The following is a 15034-nucleotide window of genomic DNA, read 5'->3' as shown; positions in this document are numbered from 1 at the left end:
CGTGGGTTTATCACAAAAGGCCTAATATGCTTGTCATCTGAGGGGGTGAGAAATAGGGCAGACCGGAGAAAGAACTCAGAGAAATACTGACCGAAAATTTCTCCAACCTGGCCGAGAAAAACATAAACCTTAAGATGTAAAAAGGCAAGCAAACTCCAACTAAAATAAACTCAAAGAAGTCCACACCAAAACACATTGTAATCAAACATCTTATGATAAAGACAGAGAAAAGACCCGGAAGGCAGCAAGAGAAACAACATATCCCCAAGGGAGAACCAACACAGGTGACGAGAGAAAACATCGGCCATGAAAGCCAGAAGGAAGTGGTACAATATCGTTTAAGAGCTGAAAGAAAAGAATCGTCAATTCTGATTATTGTATATGGTGGATTCATCTTACCCACTAATTCCCAGACCCAGTGACTATGTTAAATTACATGGCAAAGGGGAGTTAAAGTTACCAATCAATTGACCTTGAAATAGAGATTATCCTAGATTACCCAGGCAGGCCCGTGTGTGTTCTCAGGGTCCTTAAATTTGGAAGAGGGAGGTGGTCGAGTCAGTGTCAGTGACTCTGTGACATATGTGGGAATCAACCGGCCATTGTGGTTTTAAGATAAAAGAGGAACAGGAAAGAAACTGGGTTCTTCCATCAAGCCCCCCGAAAGAAACTCAGCCCTGCTGACTGACACACATGTTTTTAGCCCAGTGAGATGCCTTCCAGACTTCTGAGCTACAGAACTATAAAATAACAGGCTTGTGTTGTCTCAAGCAACTAAGTTTGTGGAAACTTGTTACAGCAGGACTAGAAAAGCTAATATAATTTTCCTCGGTGCACTGCATGCTTCCTTATGGTTATGAGGAGCTGGAGCCTGGTTATAAAGTCTCTGTCGGAGAGGAGTAACATGATTATTGGTACTAACACAAAGCAACAAAGTAGTTCTGTTGTCTCATGAACATTTATTGACCTCATATTAAATGGACATGGATAAGAAATGCGCATCCTCTGTCTGTGGACAATTCTCTCCACTGTGTTTATCCTCAGCTGGGTATAAACTAAGGCTCACTTGTCTTTTCCAGTTATTCAGACTCCTATAATGGAATAGCAGGCTTGTGCAGAAACTCACACTCTTCTTAGAAAGTTGTAGTTAGAGGAGTCAAGATCACAGCCAACAGAGAATCTGCTTCATTTTCTGAAATAAATAATTAAAATTAAAAAAAACAAAAAACAGTCATTACCAAAAGAAAGAAGAGAACCTGGTGCTCAAAAGATTAGGCCCCTTGTCCCCACTTCCCACTGTGATCTTATGCATGTGACTGAATTTCTTTCAGATCTAATTGCTTATTCCCCCTCCCTCTCCTTGTGCCTTAGATGAGATAGTTACACACTGCTCAGGTATCCATTTAACTGCATGAAGGAACCGTGTTAACAGATTCCAAAAAAGCCAAGAGCGAGTCCCAGTATTAAAACTGGCACCTTCTGATTCAGGGCCAGAAGGCTTTACAGTTTTTCGCTGAAATGTATGTTCCATGCATCAGAAAATCGGATGCCCTTTCTGCAGCCTCCCTTAAAAAGATTCTATGGGCTGGACTGGAATCCCCATGCTAGAGAGATGGGAAGAAGGAAATACTGGAAAATCAAGGGAGAGAACTTGTTTATCCTATGTCTATTTGATTACTGAAATTCCAGACAATTAGATTTGGAAGATAAACCTGAGAGAGAAAAGTTTGTTTTTAACCTTCAAGTAGATTTTATAGCTGGTCTCAGCATCCTGGAAGGCTGTGAAGTTTGGAGTCCTTTTCCAGTGGATTAAAACTGGCATTGAAAATAGTGTTAAATCCCTAGTAAGATATCAGGGGCAAGAGAGAAGAAACTTACAAACAAGCACTGAGGTGAACTCCTTGCTTTCCATGAAGGTGCTGGGCTCATCTGCAATTAAGTAAAGAAATGGTTTTTATTCACTCCCAGTAAGTATCACTCACAGTGTGTCTAGCATTCAGCTAACAGCCTCAAGTAGCCCTAGTAAACGTGAGACTCTCCTGAGTCTGTGCCACCAAAACCACCCTCTCCTACCCACCATGAACTCTGCCCTGCCTGAAATCCTGCCTGCGGAAGTGAAACGCAAACACACTCCATGAGAAGGATTTGGATATAGAGCTGGTCTCCATTCACACTTGGAAGTCCCTGAGAAGAACACATGAACTGGTCATATCTTATGTGCAAGAGCCAAGTCCTATCTTCTCCCCCAGAGTGGACTCAGCTAAGTGAACATGCACCTGGCTGAGAAGGGTGTACACACGGGCAGGTACCTCAGAACCCCACTTCTTGAGTCTGTCCTGGAAAGCCATAAAGAAAAATATCCCTCAAATTCCAAGAATAGACAAAAAAGTCCAAGATCTTTGGTCTTACCTGGTGCCTCAGCCAAGGGGTCTTCCAGATAATCACCAATGGCACTTGCTAGAAATAATGAAGTCACTTTCTTAATTTCAAAGGTTAGAACCTCCATGAATTTTCTCTTCCTATTAAACACCACAGTTTCTCAATATATACATATAGCAAGTCATATTGTACACCTTAAACATACACAAAGTTATATGTCAATTATTTCTCAATAAAACTGGAAAAATATTAAGTAAATAAATGCATTGTAGGGGGGAATAAAACTCAGGTCACTGGTAATTGCCACAGCCAGAAAGCATCTCTTGATAAGCAGGCTATGGGTCCAGTATATAAGCAGAAATGACAAGATGGCTCTGGGCCATGAGGCTGCATCTTGCTCGTATAGTGAAACATGAGAATTTGCCCCATGGGATGGGAGTAAGGATGGGAGTGTTAGGGTGGGAGACAGCATTAACTTACATTAACTTATTAATCAGCCACTACAGGTTAGGCAGTGAGAGCACAATACTGAGACAGAGCTTCATTTTGCAAATGAGGGATATTCTGTGAGAGGATAATTAGTTGAAAAGGAAGAATTTAAAGCCAGAGAACCAACTCTTTTTTAATAGACCCTTCAGCTGTCACTAAAATACAAGTACTAGCTTCCTGTAATTACTACCTACATTCCCCCAATACATGTAGGGCAGTGCTGAAATATAGTAAATCTCAACAAATGTTAGCTATTATTTGTAGATATAAGAATCAGATTGTTTAAAACTTGGTTTTGTAGGGAAGGCCCAAGACTCTTTCTTAGCAAAAATGAAGGTACCCCACAAGCTATTGAGTTTTGTTCATTGTGACAGAGGCATTGAAATCTTATGACCCCATGGCTAAGGGGCAGACAGAAAAATGAAAGAAATGAAGGCCTGAGAGAGTGATGGGCAGAGATAGGACCACTGCTCCCTTTTGGAAGTTTTTAAATCCCCTTTTCTTCTGTTCTGCCAAAATGCAAATAAGATTTACACTTACATAATCTTCATTCAAAAAGTTCCCTGTGTAAATTGAATTTTAATCAACTGGAAAAGAAGAGCAAATTCTTAAACTATTTTTGCCACCATATTCATTGACCCTTTGGAGACACAGGAAACTTGTCCTCTTTAGAGAAGCCCAGAAGGCTGGTCCCGGAGATGAGGTCAGGGCCACCTCCAGGTTGGAACTTGTAGGTATTCAAATGGTTCCATCTCCTGACACTGGGGAAATGCTTCAATTTTCCTCAAGTTTCAAAGAAACCTTATTGTGGTAATCATTTCACAATGTATGTGTATCACCTCAGAGAACAGAGCAGCAAGGTACCCCCAGCTGTGTAAGTCACCACAGGACATTCCTACTCAATGAGCTGTGAATATGGAGAGAAGAGGCAGGCAGAGATGTCTGCATTCTAGATGATAGGCGTCTTTACCTGTGACCTCCTCACTGGCTTCTTCTGCATTGCTGGGGATGTTAGATCCCACTTCAGTAGACAATTCTAGGAAAACAGAATGGGATATGGGTGTGGTCATGCCTTATGCTGGGACTACAGTTCACTGGAGGAAAGCAGCCTTTCCCCCAGAAATGCAAAACAAGGGAGCCCACCAACTCCTGCCCAGGCTTCCTCTGCAGTCAGAACCTTTACTTACCCAAAGCCTGTGTATTCTCCAAATAAAAATCAGTAGTTGACTCTGCAGCACCAGTGAGGTCTAGGTCAGTGGTTGGATCTACAGTATCAGTGAGGTCTAGGTCAGTGGTCAGCTCTGCAGTATCAGTGGGGCATAAGTCAGTGGTTGACTCTACAGTATCAGTGAGGTCTAAGTCAGTGGTTGGGTCTGCAGTATCAATGAGGCCTAGGTCAGTGGTTGACTCTGCAGTATCAGTGGGGCATAAGTCAGTGGTTGACTCCACAGCATCAGTGAGGTCTAAGTCAGTGGTTGGGTCTACAGTATCAGTGGGGCATAAGTCAGTGGTTGACTCTACAGTATCAGTGAGGTCTAAGTCAGTGGTTGGGTCTACAATATCAGTGAGGTCTAGGTCAGTGGTTGACTGTACAGTATCAGTGGGGCATAAGTCAGTGGTTGACTCTACAGTACCAGTGAGGTCTAAGTCAGTGGTTGGGTCTACAGTATCAGTGAGGTCTAAGTCAGTGGTTGGGTCTACAGTATCAGTGAGGTCTAAGTCAGTGGTTGGATCTACAGTATCAGTGGGGTATAAGTCAGTGGTTGACTCTGGGTCAATGGTTGGATTTAGTTCAGGCTGTAACTCTGAGACACTGAAAATGTGTACATCATAGTCGATGTCTAGGAAAAAAAAACAAAAAAAAAAACAGCTCAAATACTTTCTAGCAAGAATATCTCCACCATCTCCATACCCTTCTCATTCCAAGTTAGATCTTCTCTGGGGAAAACATGGATGTAACTTGGCATATCGAATCAAATGACGTCTCACCACAAATCTCTCTTCTGCCAACTGCTAGAAAGTCCAGAAGACTAACTGCCACTCAGGAGTATGCTCAGTGTCCCCTACATCACCCTCCTTGAGGGGTCAGTTTAGGAGAGAGCATTTGATATTGTGCCTCTAAATGTGAATTACTCAGACTGAAACAGAATAAGCATTCTAAAAACTCCCCCTCTATAATCCTTCCAGGTTTCTGAAGACTTAAAACAAAAACAAAGAGGGGTAAGGAACAAGGAAAACACCCATTTCCAAAGTGCATATCAAGAATGGAATCAGGGAGGTGGGAAGGAGGTAGAAGAGGGTATAGGGGGGATAAGTGGTGATGGAAGGAGACTTGACTTTGGGTGGTGAACACACAATACAACATACAGATGATGTCTTATAGAATTGTACACCAAATTCACCCCAATAAGTTAAAAAAAAAAAAAAAAAAAGAATGAGCTACTCCTACCATTTGTTTATGAAATGTCTAGGACTTCATTTTCCAGAATGTTCCATAGAGTGCTCAGTCCAGACATTTGGGGCTTGCTAACCATATCAGCATCAGAACCGTGTCGGCCTGATGAGGGTACAGCCAGGGTCTTCTTGGGCGATAGTGAAAGATACACAGATATAGTGGCTGCCTAGTTCTTCAGGTTATAGGCACCCAGCTCCCTAATTTAATCACCTCCCTTTATCATTCACTCACCGCAAAAAAGAACCCAACCCCAGCAGCGGGTGTATTAACCGCTACTGGAAGGAGAGGTGAGGGGCAAGAGAATGGGGAAAGTGACCACTTTAATGCAGATGAGTGAACAGCCCTCCTCCTGAGAACTGAATTCAGGGAGGACTAGAAAAGAAGGCCTTTGGCGGGAAGCTTCCTTTCTCTGGTCGAGGAGGATACCTCCTCCTCTCCTTTCCCAGTGTGATTCACAGGCTCCCCTTCCAGACCCACTGGTCTCCACTGCTCAAGACTGCGCTGGATGCTAAAGCGCTTTGAAATGTACTCTGCTATGAAACAAGGATCCGTCCCAGGACTTCTTAACCTGCATTAAATAGGCTAGAGCCTCTTTCCCACCCGACAGTGACGGAGAACGGAGAGAACCCTCAGTAGCTCTCGAGTGACCTGCCTAATCGTGGCTTACCCCTCAGCTGCCCACGGCGTCAGGGCGCAGCCCCCATGCCCACCTGAAGTCCAAGTCAATGTAACTTGAACCATTTCCCTTTACTGCGCTCACTGCATCTCTCTCTTTCCCTCCCTCCTCTGTGCCCCTCCCCATGAGAGCATTTAGCCCCGTTCCCCACAAGACCCCCCAGTGGTCTACTCACCCGGGAGTGTTATGGGGATGGCCCCAGCCAGGATGAACCAGGTAGAGAGGATGAGGGCCTTCCTCACCATGGTGCGGGTGGCGGGAAGCGCAGGATGCTGGGCAGGTGGGCAGGCGGGCGCAGGCTCCCGGTGCGCTGGACTGACCAGGGCTCTGCTTGGCTTTTATAGAACCCTCAGCCCAAGGCCGCTGACGGCAGCGTTCTCAGGTGGTTTTTTAAAAAAACACAAAACAAGTCTCTCCTGCTTCCCCCCCCCCCACGAGAATATCCCTAGGGCAAGGGACCTAGGGGAGGGAGAAACTAGGAGGAGTTTGGAGGAAAGCTCTGATAAGATCCTAGGTTGTTTTGCCCCGTTACCATTAGCACCAATTATCTGCTTTTCAGAGGCCAGGGGAGAAATTCTAGTTTTTCATCTAGACTGGAGCCAAATACTGCTTTACTGAGCTCCTGGAATGCTTTGTGTCGGAATGCGGGACTAGGAATCCTGGTCAGAGCCTGCTGGCTACTTTGACTCAACAGGGCTACTTTGTGCAATAGGGAGAGTACTATTGCAGTCTGCTAAGCCGAGCCGGTTTCTCAAAGAGAATTGTGAAAGAGAATAATAATTACTCTAAAACAGGTAAATCTAAAATTGTAAGATTTCACTAGTGCTATTATCATGTTTGATTCTCACCACGATCCTATAAGGGAGTCATTATTTTCTCCATTTTGCTGACAAGGAACCTAGGCCAAGAGATTCAATGGCTCCAAGTTCCCCTGAAGATATTCAAGTCTTGCAGGGACATCATTTATGTCAAGTACTCTTGGCTGTGTAGACTTGGCTCCGGCTAGTGTCTTTCCAAGTCCTCTAGGGGGCAGTATTAAGTGTATGCGTATTAACCGATGGCTTCTCAAAAGCACATTTTAGGTACTGAAAATAGGAGGAAATAAATGCATCTTTAAACATTTTGTGGAATCTCTGACCACATATCCTTTGTCAGAGCTATGTGTTGTAGGGTTTTTATAAATATTTTGTCTTGTATATGAATTCTATTTTAATGTGGCAGTTAGACACATCTTTAAAGGCATAGTCGTAGATAAAAGAAAAGTGCAACATAATGATTTCCTTGAAAACTCCTACAGTGTTAAGTTTGCAGGCACCTTCAGACAGTCTTAATGGTGGTAACTACTCACTCAGCTCTTTTAATAAGTAGTAACTCCAGAGAAGCAGCCTAGTGCTTTGTTCACTTGCATTTAAATTTAGAGGAAGCCCCAAGAAAAACAATGGAAATGTACATAGAACTATTAGTTCTTACTTACATAACTTAATTATATCAAGATACATGAATTTAATTTGGTTTAATGTACGCAAACTTTTCATTTTTGTCTATTTTACTGTTTTATGTTAAAATAGCATCTCCCTTGCATATTCTTTTCTTGACTCAGATGAAATATTAACCTATGGTCAAGGAGAGAGAAACGACTGAGATGAATGTCTTTACTAAAATACCAATAAATTTGTCAAACTCAAAAAAAAAAAAAGGCAGGGAAAAACACACACACACATTACAGAACATTTTGTTTTACTGAAAACTAAATTTCCTTGGCAAGCCCTGGGCAATGAAGTGTAACCCAAATACAATAGTCGGGAGCTTGGGAAGCAAGAAGCTCACAGAAAACTGGCAGGCAAAAAACAGGAGCAAACAGAACTCAGATGAGATAATAATGGAATAAGTCATGGGCCAGTGGGAGAAGGGGCAATTTTATCTGCCTGGGCCACATATGAATACGTTTCCTACCCCAGAGAAGTGCAGGAATTCACTCTGAAATGTGCAAAGTAGAATCTCTAAACTCTGAGGAGAGCTGGTCTTAGGAATTAAGGTATTGAAGGGGCAGAGATTACCAACTTCCTCTAGCAGCTTTCTTTTGCAGCTCAACCACCTAAACATATAGCAGACATCAATTTAGATGGTACTAAAGATCCTGGTATTTTTATGTGCCTCAATTTCCCCCAGGGTCAGTCAATGAAGGAACAGCTGCCTTGTGAATTCTATATTGAAATGTGGGAGAAATTTGGTCTCGCTCCATGAGATGTTGCTCTTTCTCACCACCTAAGTATTTATTAGGTAATTGACATAGTGGGTCCCAGAGAGGAACCAGGCTAAGGTGAAATCTAATAAAAATTGCAAGTATAATCTTAAAATCTATAAGGGTACAATATATTGTATAATCTAGTACATATATAACATAAACAATATATGTGACTTATAAGTATATGATATATTGTATAATCTAATAGTTATAGGGTCTTTATTAATATGGGTTTATAATTCTGTTTTATATTATTAAAATATTTTTATTTTTTGACTTTACATATGCTCTTAAATGTTATAGAATCATGTAATTTCAAGGCTTGAATGCATATTAAAATGTATCCAATCAGACATCCAATTTTTTTTTTTTTAATATGAGGTTCTTTTTTTTCCTTATATAACACACCTGTCAAGTGGCCTGACAGCCCTAGTTAGTGATGGGGAACTCACTACCTTGAGAATAATAGTTCATCTTTGGATAATTACTTCTTCCAACAGCTAAAATATGCCTTGTCATTTCAATCTGTTAGCCCCAGTTTTATCCTTAGGAGATACGCATATGAATCCCTTCTTCCCTCTTCTGATGTCAAAAGTAGTTATTTTATTTTCCAATTTCTTTACTATCCTAAAAATAGTATAAGTTGTTTCCCATCTTGTTCCCTCAGATCTGTCCAGGACCTAGCACAGTGTCTGGTACATTAGAAGTGATAAAAATACTTATTAATAAATTAATGACTAGATGACTCCTGGTCAGTAGTCTTTTACCTCCTTTGTCTATGATCATCTAAAAAAACAAAAAACAAAAAAAACCACTAGATTTAAAACAAATTATCACAGATTTGATCTGAACTGAGCAGGGGGAAAAAAACAAAAATTGCCACTATCCCTCCTGGAAAATCATGGTATTAATTTGATTGTATTAAATTGATTTATACATTAAATGTTAAATTAAATGTTAAAAAGGGGCCTGGCAGAAAGCATGGAGTTTCCTGACAGCATTAAACGAACTTCAAAGCCCTTATATCTTTCTCCAGAATGAGATCAGCTTCTGGCCAGTGGACCGAGATGGAAGTGATGATATCCTTCCCTTGTGTCTCTGTCCCTCCCAACTCCCAGTCACAACAAACACAAGCCCCATAGCCCCTGGGGGCTCAGAGCCAGGCATTTGGCCAAGGGTAAGGCGCGGCCTTTCATTCCAAACCCCAACAGCCATTGTCCCCTTAGGGAGAAGTCTCCAGAGTCCAGGACACAAGTTTCTCCTCTGGGGAAGAGGGAGCTCAGAATGGGATAAAAACATCGTGACGGCCTGACTTCGAAGATTAGATATAAATAAGGATTAGCCCAACCTTCTAGAGTCAATAAAGCATTTTTCAGCATCTGTTCTGTCACCCAGCAAGCACACTAAGTACCCCGGGCAGTCCAAAGGAAGCCCCAACATTGATTCTTTCTTTAAAGTTATAACCATGGAGTAAGTCAACATATATATGTATTGCAAAGGCAGTTTATGACAAGATACTAAGAAATCCAATGCGGTGCCAGGAATAAAAAAAATATGTATTTATTTAACAAATGTTTACACAGTGACTGTGAAGCGTAATGACGAAAGCAGAAGAGGCACTAGGCAGAGAGGTCAAACTCACAGACTGAAATACAACAGCTTCGGTATCAATCCCGGCTCCGCCTGTGGTCATTAGGTGACTATGGGCAAGTTACTTAACTCCCAGCACTTCTGTTTTCCCTTCTATGTAATAGGAGTAAGGGTAGTTTTCACATTGTTGGGTTGTTGTAAGGATTCAATTAATGTATTCATGTAAAATGCCTGGAATAAGGAAAGCACATAATAAAAAATAGCTATTATTATTAGGTGCTGAAGATGAAAAAGGCCCAGGTCCCCAGTGAGTTGATAATATGGTTTTAGGGTGGGAACATGAAGGAGCATTACCCTGGAGACTTCTATGGGGAAGATGAAGCTGAAGTCCATGAAATTTTGGGGTTTTTTTATCATAATTTTTATTTATGCATAATATGAGGGTGGAAAAATAAAAATTTTCCATCTACCTTTTTAAGTTCAAATAAGTTTTACAGTCCAGAAGCTAAGTTGTAGGTAGATTGTTCCGTATTTCGTGGAACAATCACTTAATCCTGAAGATAGAGCAGTTCGCTTGAACAGTTCTGTCTCATTTTAGGAGGCAGTGGTGCAGGTGCTCCCCCCAAATTAGGTCTATAGTGTGTGAGCAAGCAATAAGGCATTTGATAAGAGACACTTCTATGGAAACAAACAAAAAAGGGTAATGTTTAGAGCAAATTAAAAACAGTTTTGATTAAAATCTGAGCCGGGAGGGCTGCCGATTTCTGGGTGTCAGGCTCGATGCATCGTTGCAGTTTGAAATGCTCGGATGATGTCCTCCAGTGCTCAGAGAAACTTTTAAGTGGCTTGCACAGCACCAGGCATGGAGATCGCCTAAGCATGAGCTGTGGCGGGGGTTTCCTGAAGTTTATATCAAATCATCGAGCAGCAGTTTGAAGGACTTCGGGGGGGGAAAACGGCCATTTCAGTTTTCAGTAATTCCAAGTCAAAGGATAGGAGAGAATTGAAAATGTTAGCTTGAAGAACTGTAGCCAAATATTTGAGAAAACTAGAAAAATTCAGGATCCAGTCCACTTTACAGGTGGAAAACAAAACCCCAAAGACAACTAACTGAACTAGAATCTAGTATCCACAAGTATGTATCATAGTTACTTTTGGAAACATAATTTTTCCTCTCTAGACCATCCTCATTTTTACCAGAGAGAGCCAAAATAAGACTAATTTATTTGCAAAATAAGTCTAGTTTTAATAAATTTAAAACTGGTTATTTGTATAAATACAGCAGGAATAACCATTGGTCATACAGGCTCTTTTAAATGTACTCTGCTGGACTTTTTCATAAGGAATCTCCAGATTAAACTTTTAACAGCATCCCGAGGCTAAGGGGGCAAACCATATACTTGCTATTAGGTTTTGCCTGCAGTACCCTTAGACTTGGAACAATTCCTCTTTCCTTGAGGTTCCCAAAATATCCTGATGTTCCTGTACCTGTCAGAAAGTGACCTTCCTTACTCACCTGGTAAGGTGGTTGGGAACCCTGTGAGCAAGGTACCAGGCCAGTATTTCCAAAAGGCTGCCATAAGTTCACCTTAATTCCTTAAAGCTGTCTGTCATACTTGAGTCTACGCATGCCTCTCTCACACAGGACATTCCCGTCAAAGTCTTGGTATATAACCAGTTTCCAATTGTGTCTTGTTAGGAGAACAGACTCTGATTGAACTTATGCAAATAACTATATTGCCAAGAAAATAAGAATATTCACTGAAAGTTTCTAAATTCTGGAGGGATCAAGTAGGGGAAAAAAGATAAATGTTTCAATTCTGCTCCCAAAAGTATAATTTACCAAACTGCTCTAGGAAAATTTACCAAATTTCCTAGGTAGTTTAAAAGAAACAAGTTTCCTTATATCTGGAAAACAAAAGATTTCTTAAAATTGGCAATATTTCAAACAAAAAGTTGTTAGAACTATAATCATCTTCGTCAGTTCATTTGACAATTTTAAAAGAAGCTGGGGACCTGGGGGGCTAGGCTTATGGGAGATGTTTCAGCAGCTTGTGCTTTTGAAACCTCTCTGCTCCCGTTGTTCCCTTTGGTTTGTTCAGTGTAGGGCAGCTATGGGTGTTTACATTCCTGACCATCCACAGGAGGACCTGGGAGTTGCTGAGGAGGCTTAAAAACATTCCTATCAGACTTTGAAAAATGAGCTTCCAATTTTTCCAAATTTCTGATCATGGAGTTATCAAATTCTTTTAAAATATCTTTTCAGGTTTCAGCTAAGATGAACAGTAATTATTTCTGGCAATGTTAACAATTCGATGGACTCGATGGTGCACAAAGTTTATTATCTTCGAGTCATTCCCTCTGACAGTCCAAAGAAAGCTCTGACAACCGACATGTCCCAGGCAGGCAGAAAGCTAATGCCCAGGCCTTAAGGCACAGGCATAGCTATCTCAGGGAGAAAAGGGTCAATAACCAACTGGTCTGCCCTGGCCAGTGTGGCTCAATGGGTTGGGTGTTTTCCCTGGGCATGGAAAGTTTGCAGGTTCAATTCCTAGTCAGGGCACATGCCCGGGTTTCGGGCTTAATCCCCTGTGGGGGGATGCGGAGGCAGTGGATCAATGTTTCACTGTCACTTCGATGTTTTTCTCTCTCTCTCTCCCTAAAAATCAGTTTTTAAAATCTTAAAACATAAATTCTTAAGACGTAACAATTTTAAGGTTGTCTCTAGTAAGATTTTTGCCATATCTTTTTTTCCTTTTTTTTTCCTTAAGTGCTGAACAATTGTACTTCCAATGTCCTGATCTTTTACAATATCTACAAATATCTGAAGGCAAATAGTAAGGAGTCTGAGTGGACTTTGATTTTTGTTGTAATTTCTGTCCTTCCATCTTATTAAGGGAGTTTTAATGGCTAGTCATTATACCAGTAAGAGAGCTTTCTAAAAAAAAAATGTTTAGCCCTGGTGGGGTGGCTCGGTTGGCTGGAGCATTGTCCCGTACACCAAAAGGTTGCAGGTTTGATCCTATATGGGAGGCAGCCAACCGATGTTTCTCTCTCTCTCCCTTCCTCTCTTTCTAAAATCAATTAAAAAATATATATCGTCGGGTAAGGATTTAAAAAATCAGTAAGTAAATAAATTTTTTAATTTAGAAGTTTTACCAATTCAAAGGATCCATTGTCTGGCCATTGATGGTAAGATCTACAGTGACTCAAGTAAGTAATCCTTCTATGGCCCAACTATGGGAGCAAGAGGCTTCCACAAGAGTGTGATGGATACGCCTTCACAGACCCACAAGTTCACTCCCACAGTAGCCTAAAAAAGATGGGGTCCCTGTCTTTAAACAGCTGTTCCAAAACACAGGGAATCACGTCTTTTCCTCCCTTCAAACAGAATAAGCTTTCAGGTCCCCTAAGCTTGGGCCCACAGCCTATTTGGCTGCCCACCGGGTGCACACACGTCCTCAAGCTGGCGGAGTTAACAACCATCTCTGAAACTCGTTTCATCAACATTTTTTCCCCCAGCCAATCTAAATTTATAAAGAGAAAAGAGTATTCTCACTGCTTTTGTTTCCCCTGGATCCCACAGACAGAGATCTGGGGGCGGGGGGGGGGGGTGCCTACATGGTAAGAACCCTTACCTTCTTCCAGCTGGTGTTAGATGTCCCAGGATCTCCTCATTTGCTTCAGCCTTAGGGGAAAGTGTGGGGTTCCAGCCAGTAAGTTTTCTCTTCTCCTAGATGCCTCGCTAAAACCATGGGGGCAGAAAAATAAATTTTTTCCCCTACCTTTCTAAATTCTTCTGGCTGGACTAATAATTAAATTAACATGAAACAGGTTAATAGGAGAAAATAACCAAACTTAATCACATATGTACCCATGGGGGTTCTAAAAGAATATGAGACCGAAGGGCAGGTTGGGCATTTAAGGCCTATATGCCAACTTACACTACATGGGGAGCCAGGGTTCGAACTTCATAGGGCAAGAAGGCAATTGACAAGGAGATGAAAGAGTTCATGTCTAGTGAGCAAATGTTTGTTGGACCATTTTGAAACAGTGGGACACAGAAGAGTTTGATCAAACCAGCCTTGCTAGCTTTCTCCCTATCGCACACTAGTTTATATTAAACTATAATTATGATAATATCTCTCTTCCTGGAGCACGTCCTCTATCTAAATTCTTTTAGGCAATTAGGGGGAAGGTCAAAGGTTTTTCCTGAGTCTTTTGTTTCTTAAAACTAACCAGCTTAATCAGTATCCCAAAGAGGCATGTTTTGGGATTGGCAAACTCTGTTCCCCTTCCCTAGAGACGTGTGATTCATTGAAGTGATGACTGTGACCAAACAGTGGGTGCAATTCCAAGAGATGGAGAAAGACAGTAGGACCAGGCAGAATGTTGGTATGGGGAAATCCTTTCATTTAGGAGGATGGCGGAGAAGTCAGCAAAGAAAAAAGAGAAGTTACATGAGTAGAAAATCAAAATGCTACATGGACACCGAAGACAAGGACAGAGAGCATTTCAAGGAGATATTTAGCAGCATGAGATACAGCTGAGGAAAGTAAAAAATAAAGACAAATAGGGGAGTAAGCAGAGAGGGAAAAGATCAAGAGAAAGTGAAATGGTTTGGTTTTGTTTTTTCCAGGGGTGCCGTTATTTTGGTTTTTAGGTAAGGAGTGTTAAAAACAAGACAACAGGCCCAAAATGGAGCTGCTTATGCTAAGCTCCATGTTACCAGATCGAGACTTAATTACAACTTCAGCTCTCCCAGGAATGGAATCTTAAACCAGCCCTTCAGAAATGTCCTGATCAGCCCAGCCAGTGTGGTTCACTGGTTGAGCGTCAACCCAGGAACCAAAAGGTCATGGTTCAAATCAGGGCACATGCCTGGGTTTTGGACTCGATCCCCAGTAGGGGGCATGCAGGAGGCAGCCGATCGGTATTTCTCATCGATGTTTCTGTCTCTCCCTCCTCTTACACAGAGCAACTGGCATATACTCAAGGAATGGCAGCTCACAATAACCTTAGCTTAAGCAAAGCATAAGGAATAAAATCTGCTAGAGTAACAGCTAACATCTATTGAACACTTACTCTGTGCCAATCACTGTTCCGAGGGATGTATATACATAATTTATATAAATAAAACTTATTTTTATCTGCACAGCAACTCTATAAAGTAGGTACTATCATCCCCAATTTATGAACA

General features: G+C 41.5%; 1 protein-coding gene across 1 annotated transcript; it reads right to left on the bottom strand.

Moving 5' to 3' along the window:
• Nucleotides 1-939: 939 nt before the first annotated feature.
• On the bottom strand, nt 940-6244 carry LOC107525365 (uncharacterized). The gene is made up of 6 exons (XM_016197513.2): nt 6175-6244; nt 4056-4709; nt 3839-3904; nt 2410-2457; nt 1879-1929; nt 940-1192 (listed from the first exon to the last, which is right to left on the bottom strand). Coding segments are annotated over exons 1-6 (891 nt in total). The 3' UTR covers nt 940-1190.
• Nucleotides 6245-15034: the final 8790 nt, after the last annotated feature.

Source organism: Miniopterus natalensis, chromosome 2 (genome assembly GCF_054644295.1).
Source record: "Miniopterus natalensis isolate mMinNat1 chromosome 2, mMinNat1.hap1, whole genome shotgun sequence".
Classification (NCBI taxonomy): domain Eukaryota; kingdom Metazoa; phylum Chordata; class Mammalia; order Chiroptera; family Miniopteridae; genus Miniopterus; species Miniopterus natalensis.
Note: the sequence above shows the minus strand (reverse complement) of the source record. Positions and strands in the feature narration are given on the sequence as shown.

Excerpts from the sequence above, each read along its gene's own strand:
- LOC107525365 (XM_016197513.2), bottom strand. The coding sequence starts at position 6,244 with ATGGTGAGGAAGGCCCTCATCCTCTCTACCTGGTTCATCCTGGCTGGG. Across the intron at positions 2,458-3,838 it reads AGCCAGTGAGGAGGTCACAG|CAAGTGCCATTGGTGATTAT; the intron begins GTAAAGACGCCT and ends CATTATTTCTAG. Across the intron at positions 1,930-2,409 it reads CCCCTTGGCTGAGGCACCAG|ATGAGCCCAGCACCTTCATG; the intron begins GTAAGACCAAAG and ends ACTTAATTGCAG.